We start from the raw sequence: 24,566 nt of genomic DNA, 5'->3' as shown, positions 1-24,566 counted from the left end.
TGGTAAACTTCATAATGTGAGAGAAGGCAAGTTACTTAACTCTTTCATATCCATTTAGTTTTGAGCACTGTCCCCCCATATATCAGAGGTGTCTGGGAGCGCTCGACAGTGCGAAAAAATAATTTCGAAAATTCAGCAAAAATATCAATTTTATGCCAATAATGTTCATTTTGCTGTCCTTTTTTCCTAAATGTTAGCATTTTATGGTGGAATAGTCAGAATAAGAGTCCCAGCCCTCTAATTACGAAAAAATGAGTAAAAATAAATTTTAAAAAAAAATTTACTTTTAATATATTTCCGAACGTAACCCAAAAACTATAAAAGATAGGCGAACGAATTATTTTTTATGAGAAAGCCAATAAAATGCTCTACATATCGACGTATAAATCAATGGAAAACGAATAAGTCCAGCCGGTGAGAAAATTGATAGAAAAGAGGATAAGCAACAGAGCGCTCTGCCAGGCGCATGGTGAGAATTATCGCTAGAAAAAAAATTTATTTTTCATTGAAATTCCTTTGTAAATATACGAAAATGTAAAGGAAAGTTGAAAAATAAAGGGAAAATCAAGAAAAATGGATTTGGTAACGGCAATAGTTTCATTCTGACGTTATAAGTTGATCGAAACGAAAAAAAATGTTACTGTTAACATTATCGTTCGTAGGTCAAATGCTATAACAGTTAGGCAAATGAATTTTTTTTTTATGAGAAAGCCAACAAAATCCTCTAAATATCGACATATAAAACAATGGAAAACAAATAAGTCCAGCCGGTGAAAAAAATTTATAGAAAAGAGGGTAAGAAACAGAGCGCTCTGCCCAGCGCATGGTGAGAATTATCTTGGTTATTTTTCATAGAAATTCCTTTGTAAATATACGAAAATGTAGAGGAAACGTTGAGGAATAAAGGGAAGGTCAAGAAAAATGGCTTTGGATACGGAAACAGTTTCATTTTGACATTATAAGTTTATTGAAACGAAAAAAAATTTGACCGTTGTCAACATTTATCACTAGAATAACAATTTTTTGAAGAGCCCTATCTCGGTTATTTTTCATAGAAATTACTTTGTAAATATACGAAAATGTAGAGGAAAAGTTGAAGAATAAAGGGAGAGTTAAGAAAAATGGCTTTGGTAACAGCAACAGTTTTATTTTGACATTATAAGTTGACGAAGTAGTTCCATGGCTAGTTTAATCCTACGAGCTTTCCAAGAAAAGTTAGTCCTTTAGAAGCCTCCTTATCTTGGCATCTTCTGGAGATTCAGAGCCCTGCCGAAACTCTAATCGTCTCTAATGGGATGCACTGAGGCATTTTCCGTTACTTTTACCATAAAAACTACGCAAATGCATGTTGGAAAACTATTGCTCTTGCATGACGTAACCATGTAAACAAACACTTGTGTCAACAACAGCTCACACGTGGGTCACTGAGAGGGAAATGTAGGTGCGATCAGCTGATTTCATTGTAAGAATCTTACTACGCCAGGGATTTGAGCATGCGCAGTACAGGAACTACTTTGCTGACGTATTGATACCCGAGATACACGGTCCAAGGTATGATCTAGCCTATGGAAATCGCTACTTGTCCGAAAATAAAAAGAAAAAATGCCCCTACCACACGTACGAAAAATTTTGGTAAATTTTACGTACCGCTACGTCAGTTGGATAGATGGGGGATAGAGTATTTTTACGTACTATTATGTCAGTTGGACATGAAAGGGTTAAAAGGTTCTAGAAAGTCAACTGTTCTAATGGTATATTTTGGACATTATAATTTTCCACTCGCACACTTATCGTTTTCCACAGCCACACACCTGTTATATTAACCATACACACACTTCTCAAACCCACACCCCCTACACTGTCTCCCACATCCAAGACCTACTGTCAGTGACCATCCTTTCTCCACTAAGATGTCTTCTTATCTGAGAAGGTCAAGTTTCTACTTTATTTTATCTATTTGCTTGATGCCTTGTGTTATAATAATGACTAAATATTGAATGTATATCTGATAGTGAATATAGTGCCAGCAAAAAAAAAAAAAAAAAAAAAAAAAAAAAAAAAAAAAAAGTTTGTGGGAAATAAGAGCCTTAAATTATCAGATGCATTCAAATTGTAACATATGTGCACAGTTCACTAACATACTATTTCTCTCTAAGAAACTAGTCAATTATCAAGATTACCTTACTTCAGCATTTTAACCTTTCTGTTTTTTTATTCAATATAACTATATACTGTACTTTGTTAAGTGTGCCTATACAGTAAACACACAACTTTCATATGCAATGATGGTTAATATCCTATATTCAAATGATATTTAACTCTGCTTCCTTTTGCATCAATGTTGTGGAAGTAGCCTCTGATATGCACCCTTGACAAAGTTTTGGTGGAATACCAGGAATTGAGGAAAAACTATGATCATCTAGAACCTGCCTTTCTGGTCCACCTAAGGATGATAACACTGAAGACTACTACTGCATCCCTCTGGTTCCATAACTAACAGTTTTTGTGCAACATGGTAAATATGGTCGCCAACTGGAGGGAACAAGGCTTCGGTGCTATTCTTCAGTTTTACCATAAGGAGATGCCTATACGTACACATAAACAGATCACAAGTGTGCTGATCACTTTATCTACTATTCTTGAACTAACCAGTAGTGTTACTACTCTCAACCTCAGCCTCTTCCAAAACAACACTACCGAAGATACAGTAACTTTTTTCATTTCAAATGTGTTTTCTAATAATCCTTTGCATTTTGCACTAGGCTATTTATATATATTTATTAAGGAACAAAGGATCAAGCACCCAACCCTGAGGCACACTATTTAAACTAAAAAGCATATTTTGTACTTGGGAGGAATTAGCCATGCTAAGTTACTTAGGCAAGTGGATAGGACAATAGAAAAAGCCAACATAACAGAACAACACAATGTTTATATAAGACAAACCTGAGGACTAATTACTATTCATTTACACATAACCCAAACAAGCAATTTTACTTACAAATGTTCTGACTATGAAGAAAATGTTGTCATCTTCTGATTTAAACTGAAATGCAAAAGGAACACTTTCCACACCAACTGTTGGACTCTCAACATGACAGTTGATAGCATAATCAATTCCTGAAAATTCAATCCATTTAGTTTATTCTGCAAGTCATTACACATTAAGCAAGTTGCAAGCATATATGTGAAGCATGAAGAAAACTTCAATTAATTGGATTGATCTATATTATACAAGTTGCATAGCAGGATAATGGCAAAGATCACAAATATAACCTTCATGACCTTTCCACTAGATGTGGCTGTAATGCATTGTAAAATGCCATGCACTAATGATTTAACTTTTGTTTTCTTAATTACAATAGAGAACAGTATATAGAGTTTAGGTTTTGTGGAGAGAGGATAGCTTAGATGATTTGGACACACCAAAAGAATGGAGGAGGAGTGATATCCTAAAAGGTTTTTGGAATGGACACTAGAAGGAAGGAGACCGATAGGAAGACCAAAAATGTGATGGCTACAAAACACAGAGAGGAGTAAAAAGGAGAGGTTCCAATTTGCAGGAGGTTGATGAGATGAGACTCTATGAAGATCACCAAGAATGGAGACAATTCCTGAAGCAGGACGACTGACAGGCCTGGAGGCCTACCTGGCGTCTGGTGAGAAAGACCAAAGGCCAAGCGCTGGGACTTATAAGGTCATTCAGCACTGAAATGAAAATTAACAGTAAAAGGTTTGAAAGGTGTCACAAGAGGGAAACCCCACATTTGCATTATGAATCAACTGTTAGAGAAGGTGGAGTCTGGTGGAAGAAAGAGAATAGTGTGAAAGGAGATACACTAAAAGGAACGAAAGGGGAGGGGTTGCAGCTGGGGGCCGAAGGGAGGCTACAAAGGACCTTGAATAAAGTCTATGGCATTAACCACCTGCGGGGTCAATTACTGTAGTGTTTGTTTGTTTGTATGGTGTTTTTACGTTGCATGGGACCAACGGCTTCATGTGACTTTCGAACCACGTCGAGAGTGAACTTCTATCACCAGAAATACACATCTCACTCCTCAATAGAATGGGCGAGAATCGAACTCGCGACCACCGAGGTGGGACGCCAACACCATATCAACCACGCCACTGAAGCGCTATTACAGTAGTGTTGATACATGCATAAATTTGATCAGTTTGTTGGCTTATCTTTACTTTTACTCATCAATCATATACTTGCCAACATTCAGTCTCAAAATAACCACAGCACTCTCAGCAGCTCTCGCAATAATTCTTCAAATCATTGACTTTTTGTTTTTTTGTATAAGAGCAATGGCAATTCCTTCCATATACTGACACACAGTAGTAACTGAAGACTAAGACAAACTGCCAGCAATGTTTGATGACTGCCCTTGGAAGGCCCCTAACCATGACCATGTAGTAGTTGTTTGAGATTAAGCCGGCCTTACGCCAGCACAGGCTCTTGCTCATACAGCAACCAGTCATCTAGTAGAGGACATACATGAGTTATCCCTACTTAGGCTTCATTTCAGTATTTTACAATCTAACCAGCACTGCAAGTTAAGCTTAAAAAATACATAACCTGGACTTCCTAGGCACATTACTGAATACAGGAAAGTAAAGAAAATTCTTAATAAAGCCAACAAGGCAAAAATTAATTACATATGGTAACATGAGAAGACACTGATGGATGCTTTGAAACAAAAAGGGAAGGAAAACTAATACAACTTCAAAAAGAAAATGACAAATTTGTAACTAATTTGTATTTTTCATAACTAACAAACCTGAGGTCTTAACATTAGAATTTACTAACACCAAGCTGGAAACCGGTAAATTGAATTAAACTTGTGCGACCCAGGGACTATTGGCATTTATACCAGGTCACGGGGCATGTATACCCAGAATGCCCTCAGCGTCGCGTGACCGACCCGCCAGTCATACTTCTAACCCAGTTAGACTGCTAGAGGGGTGGTTCGAGGTGGGCCCTTAAACTGTTAAGGCCTCAGGTTTGTTAGTTATGAAAAATGATATTGTTATGATACAATAAAGTTTCATACATACTTACCTGGCAGATATATACTTAGCTATAGACTCCATCGTCCCCGATAGAAATTCGAATTTCGCGGCACACGCTACAGGTAGGTAGGTCAGGTGATCTACTGGCCTGCCGCTGGGTGGCAGGAATAGGAACTATTACCTTCTAAGGACAGATTTTCTCTTTCACCTGTCTCCTGCTGGGAGGATGGGTGGGCCATAATCGTATATATCTGCCAGGTAAGTATGTATGAAACTTTATTGTATCATAACAATATCATTTTCATACATTCAACTTACCTGTCAGATATATACTTAGCTGATTGGCACCCCTCGGTGGAGGGCAAGAGATAGCTATTTACTGATTAGACAGGTAAACAACATACGTTGTAGGTAATAAATAAATAAAACCTTGGTTCCTATGTGTTTCGACGAAGGGTCGACTTCCTAGCTATTGCTAGTAGTCTGCTTCGTCTCAAGAGCCTCAGCGAAGATGTGACCTATAGCTAAGAGTTCTTGTAGATCTGTCAATGGGGTCTTATCCACTTACTTGACAGAATCTAGTGGGCATTTGTCAATGGGGTCTTATCCACTTACATGACAACACACCTATGCCTACTGGCATAATTAAGGAGCACAACACCGAGGGTTTGTGCTCAATTTGAAAAGAGCTATCCCCAAACTCATTTCAAATAACCCAAAGAAAATAGTATACTTATGTTAAAATAAAATGTTTTAACTCACTAGTTAAGGATCAGTGTCAGCTCCCTATCCCAGCAACGTATCCGTAGACACGTAACCAAGAGAGAAGGATCTCTCATAGGTCAACTTGACCTCCTTCGTGCAAAGAGAAGACAACACAGAGTTGCATCTCCCGTAAATTACAGCTAATGTGTCTCTCACGACATATTGTTACGGAAAGAACAAGAATTGTTAAAAGCTTGCACTTCAAGCGCTTTTAATTCTCAGCTGTTTGAAGGAATCATCAAGTTACTTAAGAAGTGCTTTAGAGATCACACTGTTCCAAAGAAGACCAGGGCTTTCTTTGAAATTGATCTATTTTGGATGAAGCCTAGAGCCTGGCTGGCGCCTCGCGCCTGTCTGACGCCTCGCGCTTGGCTGGCGCATGTTGATTGCCTGGCGCCTCGCGCCTGGCTAGCGCCTGGAGCCTGCCTGGAGCCTCGCGCCTGGCTGACTTCTCCCCACTTGCTGGAGCTTCGAGCTTGTTAAGAGTCTCGACTAAACTGGCGATGCCCACATCGGACACTTTGTCCGATTTGTTTGCCTCTAGCGCATCTGCGCCAGGTTGGAGGCACGCTCCTTCTCCTCATCAGACAATGACAGTGTTTATTTTGACTGTCTTCCTCTGGCATCTTTACTCCTGTTCTGGTATTTTGGCGCCTGACTGGCGCTACATTGTCCGAAAATCCTGAACATCCACAATCGTTTATCAGAAGACTGGAGAAGGGTGGAAGAAATTCTTTCACTATGAGCTTTTGGTCTCTCCGGCAAGGGGAGGTGATTGTAATCAGCTACATCCAGTAGACGATAGGATATCTAACCGTACGAGAGATAAGAGTCTTCCTCCTCCGAGGGTCCTTATTGAATACTTCCGTTGCTCACGAGATCTCTTCTTACATGTTGAAGGGGTTTCTCGTTACAGAATCTTCCCTATCTTTGCCCGAAGGAAGGGAAGAAGCCTGGAAGTCGAAGGAGACTCTGAGCTGAAATTGGGAGGACTCCTGATTTCTAGCTCTTTATTGCATCCCTCTGAACACCTTCTGGGAAGCATTTCGAGCCGTCATCGCATACCAAAGACTCTGTAGGCAAACGTTTGAACCATTCTACTGTAGATGAAAACATAAGTACCCTGCCTGGACAACGAAACCTCTATCTGAAAACATTGAATCAGGAATAGAGGGTTTTAGTTCTTTTGCCAGACATTCTATGCTGGCAAGAACCCATTGTCTAGTCTCCATAGAATCTGATGCAAGATTCCAATGCTCAAAAAAATTAACTGTCTTCTTGGTCCTTTAGGACCAAGAGAAACAAAGAATTCCCTCATAAAAATTTCTCAAAGAAGTTTGATGAGGAGCAGTTCCATCTTGTCGGAACATGGAATCTGTGGCTACAAAAAAGATCCCATTAGAAGTACATGATCTCCTACTCTTGTCATATTGAGGTATCGTATAAGATCCCGAAGATCTTAATCCTCTGCTATCTCCAATTCCCTTTGTAGAGACAGAGTATAGCCTTTTACTGCGTTCTTTGATATCAGATATATACAAAGGTGATTCTTCCCTCTGAAAGGGAAGAAAAAACCGCTATGTGGTTCACAGAGGTATCGGAAGAGGACAGTTTCCTCATTCCCTCTAGCACGATCTGCAGCAATTCTATGTCTTGGCCATGACTATTGTCATCTACCTTGAAAAATCCTCTCATTCATGTCCACTTCTGGTCAGTCTGCATGCAGACAGACTCAGAGTGGAGAGGTTGTTAAGGTCCATTTTATAATAGATGCTGCTAGAAAATCCTGACTCTCTTGGAAAAGACTTCCAAAAACATGCTGTGAGAAGAACGCGACCTCTGTGAATCCAACCTCTCTGAGGCCAAAATGAGGCATAAAGTATTATCTTCTCTTTCTTTGACGCCCTTTATCTTAAATTCTGTAAAGAATTTATATCTATATTTAGGGGAAAAAAGACTAAAGTTTATTCCCCTTTCTATAAAATAAAGATGGCGTATATTGCTACCTCTCTTGGTTCGAGGAAAAGGAAGCAGTCTATAGGAAGCCTGTTCGTCTTCTACCTTGCTAAGAGATCTATGAAGAAGACTTTCCGCAGGTTCTCATAACTCTTTCCAATAAATGTTAGACATACGTTAACAGTTATTATCGTTGATCGAGAAGGTTCTCACGGACATGCAAAATCTTGCATCGAACCTCTTAAGGATCGTTACGTTCCCTGTCTGTTTTCCAAATAGGTTCTCTTTTTTAACGCGAACAGGAGCGAAAAAAAGAGATTCTCGATGCTCTTTGCGATATGAGAGAGTCGTGGAATTGGCCTAAGTGATTAAAAGGGTAACGAAATCAGGAACGAATCTTGCCGTTACCGAGCCTGCTGTCCGAGTGGCTACTGGATTCTTAGGTTAATAACTCGCTAAAACAAGAAAATATCTTGGATGGTGCTCTTGGCCCATTGCGCCAGGTTGGCGCTTCTAGCGCTTTGCGCCAGGCTGGCGCTTTCTTCTAATTCTCTTTATGTTATGTGCCAGAACATCTGTGCCTTTATGGTACCCGACCTCCTTTCACATGTTAATTCCGTTCTTAGTAGGAAAAAACTCATATATACATAGTATAGTCCATTCAGGGAAACCATTTCTGCCACGAAAAGAATGTTTCCCATCCCACTCATCCATCTTCTCTTGAGCAATATCCGATTCTAAAAGGGTTGTGTGGGTTTCTCGAAAGACTTGACCATACCGTAGTCTTAAAGTGAATTCTCTACTACATCCATCTTCTCACTAAGCATGTATTCTAATAAGCCATGCTTTCGTAAGCATGAGAGCATTATATAATATAATGTTCTGCTGCGTTAGAATCCTTTAATAATGTTACCTACGGTAAACAGCATTGAAAGGTTATATCTTTCTTATTGAAAGCTTCTTAGCAAAAGGCAGACAATATTTTATTTATGTTAGCTTAACTATTCCCTCCAAGATTGTAGGGTAGGGGGAATATACGGTTAACCATTCGATCCTGTTGGAGAGAGAGAGATGTAACGGACTGCTCAAGACCAAGAACTGGATGCTCCTGTATTGGCCTTACAAAGTTACAATGACAGCCCGGCCGTCTCGCTCGCTGCCTGGCTGCATTCATCATGAGTTGCCAGTTACTTCATTCAATGAAGGAATATAATAAAATTATTCTCGAGCCTAAGGAAGCTCTTAATAATGCAAATTTAAGCCAAACAACCTTTGTTAAATACTGAAGCTGAGTAGGTATTGTCGTAACAAACCTTTTAAGCGAAGTCCTTACCAGGAAAATCCTGTAAGGATATAGATAATTCCGTAGCAAACCACAAAGGCAACTCTGGTATGCGTATATGACTTGTCATTCAATAGTCATATACAGCAAGTCTTGCTACTACATTCTTTCCTCTCCGATTCAGAGAGAGAATGGAAATCTTGCCCTCTTCGTTCTTTTCGTCAATAAACACGAATTAGTGTTAGTTGAAAGAGATAGCAATGAAAACTCTAGGATCGAAGAGAATCCCTCAAAATTTTTATTCTCTTGGATATAAGGCCGTATTCTACGCCTCTATTATTTGGAAGGGCCTCTAATCAATGAATGAGAGCTCGTACGAATCTTGTTTAATTTGCAAACGATTGCCATTCTTTCTGTAAATGGTTGGTTGCATTATTTTAGAAGGGGGAAGATTTTAATATCGTCTTATTAGTAATGAACTAATTTTTCCCAATAAAAAAGGTTTCCAATTCCGATCTATCTTCCATTTCCTGTCCATCAAGTTGGGAGAAGAATGAGCAACCGGAGGAGAGCGCCTGCTTTCGTAAGGTGAAGAGCTTTTAGCAGTACCGATTATAACCTGACAAGGGCTACGGCCGCCTGTGCGACATCTTGAGTCCCCGCCAGGAAAAAAGCCGATCTTGCTCTTGCCTTTACTTGCATTAAGACTATCCTGAGAAGGGAGACGGCCGCCTGTGCGACAACTCCCATCCTTATCAGAAGAAGGCCTCGAATGTCTTTCACCTTTCGCAGAATCAGGCTCTAACTCCATTACCGATGAAGATCCTGGTTTATAGTTTCAGGCGCTTTGCGCCTCATCTCAGGCGCTTCAGAGGTTTCAGGTGCTTCAGGCGCTTTGCGCCTCGTTTCAGGCGCTTCGCGCCTCATTTCAGGCGCTTTTCGCCTCGTTTCAGGCGCTTTGCGCCTCATTTCAAGCGCTTCAGGAGCTTTGCGCCTCGTTTCAGGCGCCTCAGGCTCTTTGCGTCTCGTTTCAGGCGCTACAGGCGCTTTGTGCCTCATTTCAGCCGCTTCAGGCGCCTCTTTAGAATCCTCTCGCCTTGTTGGCGATTTGCGCCTGGCCGCCTCGCCCGAGCTGTCAAAGACTTCTATCGGACGGGATTTCTTAACGGGAAGGAAGAGATCCTTTCTCCTGGGAGGATCCTTCTTCAAAACTTCTATTAACGAAGATATCTACTGTTGCCTTTCTCCTAGGATCTTCGTAGAGTCGTCTTGTTTCTCCGTATCCGATCTAGGGAAAGGAGGATTTAATAAAAAAATGTCTTTCTTCTTCTCAGGTGGATAGCCTTCTGGAAAACTTTCCGGGATAGAATCCCAAGCTGGCAATTTCCACGATCTTTTAGAAGGTCTCGACAGCTTGTGAGAACTCCACCCTATTTTCCTTTCGATGAAGACTCGGATGACGAAAAAAAAAAAAACACTGTTTTAGGATGCCTTTCCAACGGCTATCCTTGGCAGTCTGGGACGCTACTACAGATCCTGCCGAGGGGACGCCCGACCGTTGGGGATTCTCAGAAACCTCCTTAAGGCTTTCGACATTCCTTCTCCTCTGGGCTTGTGAGCTTGGAAGAGGTCTAGGCCTGAGAGCGAAACAGAGCCGATCGGAACGCACCCTCCACTATTTTAGGACGCCATTCTAATGGCGAACTTGGCAGTCTGGGACGTTTAGAGTCTGCCGAGGGGACGCCTGATCGGTGGGGATTCTCTGAAACCTCCGTGCGGCTTTCGACATTCCTTCTCCTCTGGGCTTGTGAGTTTGGAAGAGGTCTAGACCTGGGAGCAAGACAGAGCCGATCAGACGCACCCTCCACTTCAATGTGGAACACTATATTCACTTCTTACCTTTTAAGAGCTTGCTTTTGAGCTACATCCATTATCTTCAAATTTGCATAAATAAATTTGTAGTTTCTGTGGAGTAAGAAGGTGATGAGGATGAAACACTACTAGTACTGCAATACTCTAACTGCTCGTTAGCACAAACGCTATTAAAGCTTATAAAGTAAGCGTATCTAGTTATATGCTTTTCTGACTTCCTAAAGTAGGAAATTAGAGTTTAATATTTCCTCAATAAAGTTGTAACCTTTATTACATGTAATAATGAATAAATATTAATAATTCCCTTTATTGCAAACTATGTGAGTGTCTACCGATAATTCGGTAGTTTCACTTAGTATTTCTTCGAAATTTCTTAGCGAAATCATTAAAAAGTTAATAAAAGCGTATGCCGAACCAAAGACCCAGTACTTCCCTGCAAAAGACAGCCCAGAAGATCGATGGCGATGAAACACGAAAATCAAATCAGGAGGAACCGTAAACGTATGTTTACATTCCAAACGATAGAGAAAATCTGTCCTTAGAAGGTAATAGTTCCTATTCCTGCCACCCAGCGGCAGGCCGGTAGATCACCTGACCTACCTACCTGTAGCGTGTGCCGCGAAATTCGAATTTCTATCGGGGACGACGGAGTCTATAGCTAAGTATATATCTGACAGGTAAGTTGAATGTATGAAAATACAAATTAGTTACAAAATTGTCATTTGTTCATGTACAAAACAAACCTTCGATCTTAACATTAGGATAGACTTACTTATTGGAGGGAGGTAAGTCTGTAACTGACTAGGAGTTTGCCACCTAAATCCATTTCCGAATATTAGGAGAATTCTAAGAGATTGGACTATAACCTTTGAACCAAAGATGGACTACAACCTTTGAACCAAAGATATAAGGAGATCTATTGGTTTCCCTCACTGGGTGCTGGTATCATGCCATGGTTTATAAACTATGGGGAAATAGGGGAACCCCTATTCTCATAAACCACTCTTGTCCCTTGTGTCTGGATCTACCATCATCCCTCCCTTCCAACTACTGAGAGGGTTGTGTTGCTACTGGAAAGTATACTATACTTTACCATAACTTTACAGTATGGCTGACCACCTCACCTGCATCTAGTCCGTTCCAGCTCATGATGGTACTCTCCTTCATACTGCCCATAGCTAAAGGAGTACAAAGAAAGTAGTAAAGACAAAAAGACCAGTCATCCCATTCATACTTTCATACCTTCATCTTAGACTAGACACAAACTGACCTGCCAGGGGTACTGGATGAGCTATACCACTTGCCAAAGAAGCACTCAAGCCCCTAATGTCATGAGCCCTAGCCTTCTCCTGGCTATCTGACCCCTTGTCTTTTGTCATGTAGGCATTCCTGATCATTTCTCTTAGCCAAATCGATATTGTATTCCTGGCCACTTCCTTTTTGTTCTGTCCTGTACTTACGAACAACCTCCGGCACCCCGGCCTGAGGTGCCTTGTCCTCCTTAAGTACTCTCTTGTTACCCTGACGGGACACAGAAGCATCTCATCTTTGTCATTATTTACAAAATCAGGCAGAGAAGGTATGGAAAGAGAGTCAAACCTGCTGTCCACTACTGATGGGTTTTGAGTCTTGGCCACGAATTCTGGCACAAACTTCCAACCTCTCGAGTGCTTAACCATAGAAGACAGGCCATGTAGCTCCCCCACCCTTTTGGTTGAAGCTAGGGCCAATAAGAAGACTGTCTTCAGGGTCAGGCTCCTATCTGTGGACTGCCTTAGTGGTCCATAGGAGGGTTTTTGTCAGACTACTCAGTACCATGGTCAAATCCCAATCTGGGGCTTTCAGTTCCTTTGGTAAACATGACTGCTTACAGCTCTTCATCAACTTGGCCAACTCCCATGAAGATGAAAATTCCACGCCTTTCATGCGTAAGACTGAGGCTAGAGCGGCCCTGTACCCCTTCACCGCAGACACAGACATATGCCTTTCTGTCCTGAGATATATCAGAAAGTCTGCTAATTGCTGAATAGTGGTACCGAGTGGAGACAAGTTCCCTCTACGACACCAATTGCAGTATGCTGACCATTTCCCTTGGTATACTGCTGCCGATGACTTTCTGATATTTCCTGCCATGTGCGCTGATGCTTTTTGCGAAAACCCTCTCGATCGCAAGAGATACACGACAGTCTCCACCTGTAAAGTGATACGGACTTCACCGACCGGTAGTACCCCTCCACGTGAGGCTGACATAGCAGGTTGTTCCATGGTGGTAACTCTCTCAGTACGTCTATCAGGAGTTCCAAGAGGTCCGGAAACCATTCCGCCTTTGGCCATAACGGAGCTACCAGAGTCATTCTGAGGTTCTGAGACCGCATTACCCTGTTCAGAACCTGACGGATTAGACAAAAAGGAGGAAATGCGTACACGTCCAGATTGTCCCATGGGTGTTGTAGAAAGTCTTCTGCTGCTGCCTCTACGTCCAAGACTACCGAACAATACACTCCCAACTTCTTGTTGTACCTGGTTGCGAATAGGTCTATGATCGGCCTTTCCCACAACCTGAGCCTTCTGTCCACAACTTGTTGGTGCAAGGACCACTCCATTCTCAGGATCTGATCCCTTCTGCTCAACTTGTCGGCCACAACGTTTCTTTTTCCCGTAATATATCTGGCCCTGACGTCTACTACGTTCTCTACAGCCCACTAATGAAGTTGAACTGTCATCATATGTAACTGTCGAGACACTAGACCACCTTGTTTGTTTATGTAAGCTACTACTGTAGTGTTGTCTGTCATAAAAACCACTGAATGTCCCTGCACCCTCTCCCAAAATTCCGGTAGTGCCAGAAATGCTGCTTTTAGTTCCAGCACGTTTATATGGAGTTTCCTGTCCTCGCCGCTCCATTTTGCTGAAACCATCAGCTCCTCCATATGCGCTCCCCAACCTTCTAGTGACGCTTCTGAGAACAGCAAGAGATCCGGTGAGGGTTGCTGAAGGGGAACACCCACTATCAGATTGCTGTCCTTCACCCACCACAGCAGGTCTTTCCCCACTTCTGCCGACAAGGAAATCTACTTATACGGGTGATCTACTATTGGCGACCATAACTCCTTCATCCTCCATTGTAGAGACCGAAGGTGTTACCTCCCTTGTGGTACTAACTTCTCCAAGGAAGTTAGAACTCCCAGTACTACCTGCCACTGTTTTGCTGGCTGTGTTTGTTTTTCTAGAAAGGCATTCACCACTTGTTTGCATTTCTCTACTCTCTGGTCTGTTGGGAATACTCTGGCTTTTATTGTGTCTATGACCATTCCCAGAAACACCAGCCGTTGACTTGGATCCAACTGCAACTTCTCCCGATTTATCACAATGCCTAAGCTGTGACAAAACCGTAGAAGGGTCACTCTGTCCCTGAGTAATTTCTCTCTGGACTTCGCTATCACCAGCCAATCGTCTAGATATCTTATTAGCCTGATCCCCTGAGCATGCGCCCATGTCGACACGAGAGCAAACACTCTTGTAAAAACTTGAGGAGATGTTGTCAATCCGAAGCACAGAACTTTGAACTCAAAAACTTTCTCTGCAAGACTGAAGTGGAGAAATTTGCTGGAAGACTGATGGATTGGGATCTGAAAGTATGCGTCTTCCAAGTCAATCATCAGCATAAAGTCCCTGATCCTGACTGCTTGTAGAACTGTCTTTGGAGTTTCCATTTTGAACCTGGTTTTCCTTATAAACAGATTCAAAGTTGACAGGTCTATTACTGTCCTCCAGTCCCCACTGGCTTTGGGTACCAGGAAAATCCTGCTGTAAAACCCCTTTGATGGCATGAATACTTGTTCCACAGCCCCTTTTTCCATCATCTTCTTCACTTCCTCTTGCAGAATAAAAGCCTTCTGAGGTTTTTGAGCATAAGCGAGGTGACGCAATGTCTGTCTGTCAGGGGTGGGGATACTTCAAACGGAATCAAATAACCGATTCTGAGGACCTCCACCACCCACTGCTCTGCTCCCAGTTCCTGCCACACCTTCCAGAGATTTGCCAGGCATCCCCCACTGGTGTGGCCGAGTGATGAGAGGCGCCTTTCATATCGTCTCGAGCCCCCTTCCTCTTCCCCTACTCCCCCTTCCTCTGTTATTTCTATTGTGAAAGGGCCAATGAGTCAATTTCTTTGGGGAAGAGGGCCTTGTTGCCCTATTAGGGATATTAGGCCTCACTGGCTTCTTCCGAGGTATTTGTTGTTACCTTACTTCCATAGGATTAGCCTGACTGATAGATGTTTTCCTGACTGCCTGCTGTACCAACCTATCGTTAGTGTCCATCCTTCTCCTATCTATGGCCTCTTCTAGTATGGCCTCTGGTAACAGCAATTGCGACTTCAAGATATTCCCATTCCTCATTGCTAGCAGGGAATCCAAATCAACAGTGCAACTTAGCCTGGCCAAAGCTGCATCCCTCCTCATTAAAAGGATATTTGCCCAAACATTGGTACTTAAATTTGTCAACTATGCAATTGCTTTGGCACCTGATTGTAGCAATCTAATGAACATTGACTCATCCACTGCCTTCCTCGTCACTTCTGAGGATGCAATCTTTGCAACTGCTGTCAACCAGAGATACAAACAAGAAGTAATCTGAAAGACAGAAGAAGCTGTCACTTCTAATGTAGCAGCCTCTTGGCAAGTCATTGAAGGGCATTCAATTTTCACTTGATCTAAGGTTAATCCAGGCCTTAACCTTACCACATTTGGGATAATTTGTCTAGCCAGTAAAGGAAACGTCGGTGTCATATGATATTTTTTATGTTTCATCATTGGAGGGGGGATAAACTTGAATGACCTATTCGATCTTAAGGAATTATCCCTTCCCGCAATCCTTGCGTTTATGTGTTTTAAAACGGACTCCGCATGATTTGAACAAGGCTATTCATACGACACCTTGGTATCCTTTTTCGCACCAAACGCCATGTCAATCCCCGGAGGAAGCATACTGGCAGGTGTTTCCGTTCTCTCAGAAAGGTTATTGAATTGACAAATCAAATCAATCACCTCGGCATACGAAGCCAGAAACTCTTGGTTCTCTCCTTCCTCCGCCACGGCTTCTTTGATCTCCGCTGACCGCCGACGGCTCGATCCCGAACAGTCAGCAGGAGAACGAGACCGGCTCACTCCTTCTCTGCTTGCGGATCTACAGTGAGAATCTCACCTATATCTCCAAGATGAGGGCTCTCTCAAAACCGAGTTCACTTCCTCTTCATGACGATTAGTATCGTCTCCAACGACTGTCTGAGAATTAGGCCTTGATTGTTCATTTAGGCGAACAACGCCTTCCACCAGTGTATCAGACGAGGTTGCCAACTCGCTATTTTTCGACCCGTTAATAGGAGCCCTATAACCTTTCCTCCGTATTTTAAAGTCTTACAGGCAAAACTGGTATCTGTGCTCTATCCTTTGCTGCACTTTTCGCCAACGACACAGTAGATTTTCTTTGACTCTTTATAGTCTCTACTGGCAACTCCGCGTCGGCCGTTATCCCATCAGCCGTCGACTCACTTGCTCGTTCGGACTCTTGTAAGCGGCTTCGTCCACTAGCTTTGAGCTTATCAGCCACTCACTTCCTGCCTTCCTTGCTGACTGGGATGTGACCTTCCTGGCCGGAAGAAGAATTCACTCTTCTCCTCTTGGTCCCGGAAACAGTCGCGAAATCCAGTATCCTCCAACGCTTGACTGGTACACGCCGTGACGTCATCGAACTTAGCGATGACGCTTAGAGGAAGAAGACGAAGAAGACGAATCATGCCTTTTCTTTTTGCCTCTCTTATTAATTTTCTTCTCTAAATCCTGTAATTTCTTCATTACAGTGTGTACTACCGAGTCAGAAAGCGTATTTGAGTCCGGAGGCAGCGAAGAAGACTGAGAATCAGTCGGCTGTGACGTCATTGCGTCTGCCCCGTCGGTGTGTGACGTCGGTTGTGACGTCACCAATCTTGTAGGTAAAGATTGGGGTGCTGCTGCTGGCATCCCTGCATTAGCAGGAAAACCACCCTCAACGTTCTGCATCATTGTAACCAAAGAAGTTGTTGACGTAGCCTTCCCATAAAGTGCAAACCCGGGGGATGAGGAATATTCAGCGCTGCCGGATTCTGCTGGAACTGTGACGCCATATAATGCGACAGCAAACCTTCCAAGGTTGGTATGCCTGAAATACCCTCCATCCTGTTCAAATTGGGAGCCGGCACCTGGAACAAACATGGCAATGCTGCCCCCTCTCGCTGCTAGGAACAAAGGAGCGTAAATATTATGCATCAAATTACCCAAAACCCCTCCTGGCGTTTTCAAAAACGAACCACTAAGAGAAACTGAAGGGGTACGGGACAAATCAAAGGCCGGTGGCGAAACATATGGAGCAGTCTGGTGTATTGCTGATACAAAAGAAGCCGATGACGCTTGGTCACCCAAAGATGGAATCGACTCCTTTCTTTTGTACTGGCCTTTGTCATAAAACTTCCTCCACTGTTCCACCAACCAACCACGACAAACAGAACAAGGATCAGTAATTGTACATACATTTTCCATGCAACTACTACACGTTGGATGAGGATCCGTCAACAACGAAGTTAGGAATCTTGAACAAGGAAAGCCACTGACTCCAGGGCATTTCCTTTGTCTCGTCTTCGAAACAGAAGAAGATCCCGACGGCGATGCAAAACATTCCACCTCACCACTTACACACTCTTACAGCTTACACCACACTGAGCACACTCAGAAAAAGAGAATTAATAAGAAAAATGAAGTTGAAATGGATAAAAAACGGGCAAACTAAAACCAGCTTTAAACAGATAAACAGAGAACACGTCCTATCCTAAAGGCGGTAGAAAGATAACTGGCGGGTCGGTCACACGACGCCGAGGGCATTCTGGGTATACATGCCCTGTGACCTGGTATAAATGCCAGTAGTCCCTGGATCGCACGAGTTTAATTTAATTCTACCGGTTTCCAGCTTGGCGCTAGTAAATCCTTATGTTAAGACCGAAGGTTTGTTTCGTATATGAACAAACATATGTTATAGGAGAACAAAAGGGATGAAAAACTAAAGGTGTGGCTCAGGAAGCACTGCGTATATCCAAATACCAGAGGTTACACAGAAGAGTGAATAATATGGATAATGATGGTCATTAAACTGGGTTCTGTTTAAAAGATTACAGCTAATTATGATTAATAGGTTTCTTACAATAAATGTGGTGAAGTGCACAAATTAAAATGTATAATAAATGTGGTGAAGTGCACAAATTAAAATGTATAATAAGTGTGGTTAAGTGCACAAATTAAAATGTCAAAATCTGGGAAGACGGGTTCTTATCGTCCATTTAAGGTGGGTAGGACAGATTCTACACCTGACCCACCTGCTCAACAGACCTCTGACAAGAACTTACAATACATTCATTGCCAACTTTCACTATATATTACCAACAATTTCTAGTTCCTTGCTGTATGATAGGTTTTTGCGCTTGGCTGCCAATCCGGTGGTCTAAAGTTCGATTCCTGACTCTGCCAACGTGGAATCAGAGGAATTTATTTCTGGTGGTAGAAATTAGTTTCTTCATATAGTGTGGTTCGGATCCCACAATAAGCTGTAGGTCCCGTTGCTAGGTAACCAATTGGTTCCTAGCCACGTATAAATATCTAATCCTTCGGGCCTGCCCTTGGAGAGCTGTTAGTCAGCTCAGTGGTCTGGTAAAACTAAGATATACTTAACTTACCAACAATTTCTAGTTATATTCATGCATATCCTAATTACTAAATAAATAAAGCAAACTCTTATGTCCATATTACACATGAAGTGTCACATGGAAGAACTGGCATAGGGATAGTTTCCACTTTTCATGCCTTTTATCTTAAATAAAAAATCAAAAGTAGTAGTTTTCATCAGTTACTGCGTAAGTCTAGCAATTTAAGTTTTCATCAGTTACTGCTTAAGTAGCAATTTAAGCAAGTTATAATTCCCTTCAAAGACCAATAACATCCGCTCCATCTGACATTGAAAAGCCACCAAATGGCAGGGCTTTCTTCTAAAGAATTATAGCAAAACGACTGGGTTGGAAGTAATGATGTAAGCAAAATTACAGCAGCACATTAATCTAAAGGCTACTTAAATGGCCTTATTACTGATACTTTACTATTATTTGAAAAAGGGTTAGGGTGAAAGAATAACCCACAGTTCAGCACCACAAAGAGGGAATAGGCAAAAGGAAAATAACATGGAATGCCTATACAAAAGATAGGAAATATGAATGAAGAGATTTGCATGAATGACTGAAATAATCTACTTTCCGAAATCCTTTCCCTTAAACAGAAAAACCGTGGCAGTTTCCAAAACCTTAAAATGCAAAAGCTTTGCTTTCATTATGAATAAAGCATCAACTTTTCTTATACAAGAGCTTAGCACTTTCTATTATCAATACCAGCCAAAAAATGTTTTTAAGAAAGGTATTGCAATATACAACAAAATGTAAATAGAGAACAAACTAAAATATCCCCTCTTCACACAAAAAGAATTATTGGTATACCTTACACAAACATTCATTCAGTTTTAAACTCTCTGAGGCTGTTTTAGCTACTTGAAAAAAAAAAATGTACCAATGCAAGTTCTCCCACCCACCTTCAAAACTGTTAAGGTATGTACACATACTTGGTAATTAAAGGAAAATTTTTTAATAAAGCTATTTAAAAGTATGGTAAATTACTTCTACATGTACAAAATCCCCTTGTCTGTCAATGAATGAATCTGTTTAAAATTCATATAATTTTGTATTTACCTGTTTAAAATTCAAATAGGTTTGTATTTACCTGGTAGTATTCTCACAAACTTCATGTTCTTAGTAACACCATACTTATCACTCAATGTGATACTCTTTGAGGCATGAAGTGATTCAATTAATCGAAGAATAACAGCTGATTTATCAGATGCATTCCTGATTACTATGTTGAAATCCTTCTCATCACCTGTCAAAAAAATATATAATTAAAGTTCATTTCCTTAAAATATAAAAATAATTTATGATATTAATTCAAAGTATAAAATTAAGCTACTTTAACAAAATATTATCTACTGCTGATTTCTACAATGCCAATAGTACCTATCAGAACCTCAATTGAGAACATTTTTTTGTACTCGGACAAATAATTAAAAAGCACCAAATTCAGCAAAGCCATTGGTAAGGAAACATTGTTAAGAGATGGCAAACCTTGAACACATGCCACTGCATCCCCAGGGAGGAACTCAACAAGTCCAACTGGGTTAGCAATAATGAGAGCGATACCGGATGTCTGCCGTCACCAGCATATCCCCAGAGGAAGACATTCGGGGGGTTAGGAGAAAGGAGGAACCAAAAATATTTGGTGATACCAATGAAGGAGGAATCTCCCTTCAAGGAAACCACTAAACATCTTTTGGCCTTCCTCATCTACTCCTGAACCTCTTCATTGGGAACGTTACCTGCAAGCACATGCTTAGCGCCAATGCAGAGGAACAAAGCACCCGCTTACATCCTTCACACATACTATGACTGTTCATTTTCATCATTCAAATCCATGATGGGAAAAAAAAACACACACACTACATACAAAACCAAATGCAACAAATTTTAGAAAAACAAAAAGGAAAAAGTTTCAACCTGACGATCAGAAGGTGCACAGCAAGACATCCTCACTTTACCGAAACCAAAGCAAAAGTGTTTGGTGATGGTAGGTGAAGGGAAGGTGGTTCTTACCACCCACCTACCACCATTCGACCACCTTTATGCCAAGTTTCAACCACTAATTCCAGCTTGTGCTGAGGAATACTACTATGTTTAAAAAACAAATTACAATACACTCACCTGGTTGGAGCAAAACTGATATTGTTCCAGTTTTGCTATCATAACTTGTATTGTTGAGATCTCCTTCATGGTAAATTTCAACCCCATTCTTATCACCTGCTAAAAGGTTCCTGGAAAAATATACAAGCAAATCTTCAACTTATATTAAAAAATGGATTCTTAATAATTATGGTGTTAAAAGATAAAATGGAACACTTAAACTTTTAATACCATACATAAACACACACGTATCCACACAATACACCAACTCTAAAGCCTAAAGAGGAACTCAGGATAATTACCTCTGGCTCTGATACCAATGAATCAACCAATTCACTCGGTGTTGGGGTGATGCTTTATGACATTCAAAATCTTGTGTAGAGCTAAATGTTATCTGAAATAATAAATTATTAACTTTAATGAAAACCTTTAAATAGGAATTTGCCAGGTGGTTTCTCTCTCAGTTCAAAATTCAAATAACTACCAGACTCAAATAAATGCATTATCACATTTTATACATACCCTACAAAGTGGACACCTGAGCTCACTCCCCGTTGCTGAAATTAGAACAAACAGAATATAATACAGTGCTGTACAGCTCGACAACCATCAAATTCTAATATGAGAAAAATGGCCTAACCTCAGCAAATTTCATGAGTTGTGCAACATTTTACAATTTAATTATAATACTGGCCAAACTTATTGAATCACCATTAACTAATGATCCTCTTCTGTTGTCCTATAATGTGAATTTCAATAAAAAAAATAAAAAATTAAAAAATAAAAAGAAATACAGTACCTGGTAATTTCAATAAAAAAAAAATTACCAAAGTGCATACGTACTTTGAACCATGGTGCATGTGTTGCAACTGCAGACTGATGATCAAGAATATGTTTCACAACCTTAAAAAAAAAAAATGAATTCAAACACAAACATATAGTCTTACATTAAGAACTACTTCGTAGCATATTTACATATGTAGAATATAAAATAATCTAGAATTTAGGTCACAGACCAAGCCCTGGGACCTATGCGATCTTCAGGTCTGTAACACAAATCGAGTAAAGGCTTGAAAAGTGTAATGAGAGGAAAACCTTGTATTTGCACTGGGAGGATGGAAAGTTAGATGGAAAAAACATTATGAACAGAGGTATACAGTAAAATAAATGACAGGTTGCAGCTAACGGCCATAACATAGAAAATACTTAACTGGAGATTTATCTTTTAAATACTTATCTATACATTATATAGCTTTTACTTCCATGCCAGCACTGTTCACTTGGAATGTGGGGAGGTAGGGAGGGCAATTAATATAACGGAGGTGTATTTAAAAAATAAATCTGAAATTATTTGTATTTTTAAAAGAACCTCACCTCTCCATTACATATGTGATTATGTATATATGTGGGTAAAGCGGAAATCCTCCAACCCTTTAAAGGCTACTTAGCAACAAAATATTTTGTACAAAACATGCATCTGTTCTAACCAGTGAATTCAATCCACAGGTACGAGAACCTTATCATAAAGATAGCCGAGGTCTCTTTGGAGGGTGGCCCCCTTCGGCAGGAGGGGTAGGGTTCCTGTGCCAAAACCCTGCTGAGCCAATGATGGATAACTAACAAGTCCATATGTACAAATTGGTATACAAGTAGTACTTCTAATACTCATCACATTTAGGTCTAATGGATAACACACTATGAGAGTCAACATGAAAGGGTAATACCATTCCAAATTATTTGGTGACATGATATCTGGCTACAGAAATAATGCTAGAACATAACACCAAAAACTCTTTTATTAGAATACTCAGGCTGCAATTTGATCCAACAACCTCTGGAATGGCTAAGATGGGACTCAAAAACAGCTAAGTCGCCAAGCATGTTCTTTATTATTTTCCTCCATGGAAAAATAAACGCACCTGATGATGACTGAAGAAAAACTAGTGGCTTATGACAGCTGGGAGGGGAACTTACTAGTCCTAATCACCTTGTTTCCTGTTTACACTGAGGTATACGCCTTCATAAAAGTGGTGATTTGTGTTTTGCCAGGAATAAAACATTTATTTCACTAATTTTAGTAGCCCACTTGCAATGTATAGGATAGCATATCTTCATTATATATTTATTGCATCATTCTACATCACAATGTACACCTGACCAACACAGGCTTCAATCACAATGCTGTATGTAACCTAGGCTTGTACCTAAGTTATGCTGGCATGGCTTATAATTGGCTACTGTCTATGAATACTCAACGGTGCAACTTCTGAGCGCAAGACAAATGGGCACTGACAAAAGAGCTCAAAACAATTGAACACAGTACCAGTTGAGTGTCAGAATTGCAAAATTATGCTAACGTTTGATAACATAATACTTGAATGAAGAATAAATATGAAGTTTTTATGATAAAACAAAGTTTAATGTATACTTACCTGGCAGGTATATATGTAGCTATATTCTCTTGCAACAGAGAATATAGCTATATATACTACCTACCTATACCTGCCAGGTAAGTGTCATACATTAAAATGAAGTTTTTATGATAAAACAAAGTTTAATGTATACTTACCTGGCAGGTATATACATAGCTATATTCTCTGTCGCAAGAGAATATAGCTATATATATACCTACCTGCCAGGTAAGTGTCATACATTAAAATCAATCACTTCAACACAAGCTATTGATAGTTGAATCTACACCCAATCAAAACCATAGAAGTGCTCCTTTACATTTCTTACTTGATTTCATATGAATTTGCTAGACTGCAAATCATAAATATCTAATTCTGTTTGATGTCGCTAGACATTTTTATTTTTGAAACCTTTAAGATACAGGTGTAGTAGCATACCTCAACTTTTTGTTAACATGGGCCTCTCCCTACTTCAAATATGGCTACACTAGTTTCTGCATGACAGGTATAGCTAATTCAAAATTTGTATGAAGAGAGTACCTAATTTATGATTTGCATGATAAAGGAACTTGCTACTAAGCCAGGGCCTACTCAGTTCCATTTTAGGAATTGGTACAAAACCTGGTATTTCGTGGAATTCTTTTGGTAAGGATGAACGATGTAGTAGTAACAGGTTAATGATTGTGACAATTAATCTATAGCTATCTGTGGACTTGGATACAAGGATAAGTCTGCTATTTCCTAGAAATGGCATCCAATGGTCATAGGTAGGCCTATGCACACGTCCATAGCCTAGTAATTCCTCAACATGAAATTCCTACCTATTATATACCTAATTCTTAACAGAAGAATTGCCTACTACTAGTACCTAGGTACTAGGTAGCTATCAGTACTTAGCTCAAAGGTTAAGTTTATTCAAGGATATGAAATTACTTTGTAATGGCCAGTTCATATCCAACATGGCCTAGTGGCCTATTTTCGGGGTTAACATAGGCCTAGGCCTACTTTCACTACAGCTTCTTAGGGTAACTAGGTAGTAGGTACTAGGCCTAAAATTATTGCCATGTTAACACAAGCTTACATGTAGGCAGTTAACACATGTTATGGTTTGCGATAAAGATTTGGACGTAGGTAGCTAGATACTCATAGGTTAGGGCAAACCTCCGAACAATGGACAACATCCAACAGGTAGGTAGGCCTATCAACTTACGATAGGTTTAGCATTTAGCAATGATGAATGTGAATATAACTAAGGAGCACTTCCTTAGGTTATTCAATAACACGCTAATGTTGCGTGAGGGAATATAACGATAATTAAGCTGCCTTAAACAGACGCCACACCATAAGTAAGCCTAGGTCACACTGAACTGCCCGAATCCAATGTTAAACAAAGACGGCATACCTATAC

At 40.6% G+C, this 24,566-nt stretch overlaps 1 protein-coding gene across 3 annotated transcripts in view; it reads right to left on the bottom strand.

Annotated features, from left to right (window-relative positions):
- The window catches only part of LOC135207989 (putative helicase mov-10-B.1), a 221,559-nt gene that overhangs the window by 196,538 nt on the left and 455 nt on the right, over nt 1-24,566 (bottom strand). For all 3 annotated transcript variants that reach the window (XM_064240068.1, XM_064240066.1, XM_064240067.1), the window contains exons 2-7: nt 21,591-21,650; nt 21,270-21,304; nt 21,050-21,141; nt 20,769-20,878; nt 19,738-19,893; nt 3,002-3,120 (exon numbers count right to left, since the gene is read on the bottom strand). In XM_064240068.1, the coding sequence (XP_064096138.1) occupies nt 3,002-3,120; nt 19,738-19,893; nt 20,769-20,878; nt 21,050-21,141; nt 21,270-21,304; nt 21,591-21,600 (522 nt within the window). In that variant the 5' untranslated portion in view covers nt 21,601-21,650. The remainder of the gene's footprint in view (nt 1-3,001; nt 3,121-19,737; nt 19,894-20,768; nt 20,879-21,049; nt 21,142-21,269; nt 21,305-21,590; nt 21,651-24,566) is intronic.

This window comes from Macrobrachium nipponense, chromosome 34 (assembly GCF_015104395.2).
Source record: "Macrobrachium nipponense isolate FS-2020 chromosome 34, ASM1510439v2, whole genome shotgun sequence".
Lineage (NCBI taxonomy): Eukaryota > Metazoa > Arthropoda > Malacostraca > Decapoda > Palaemonidae > Macrobrachium > Macrobrachium nipponense.
This window is presented reverse-complemented; position numbering and strand designations above follow the sequence as displayed.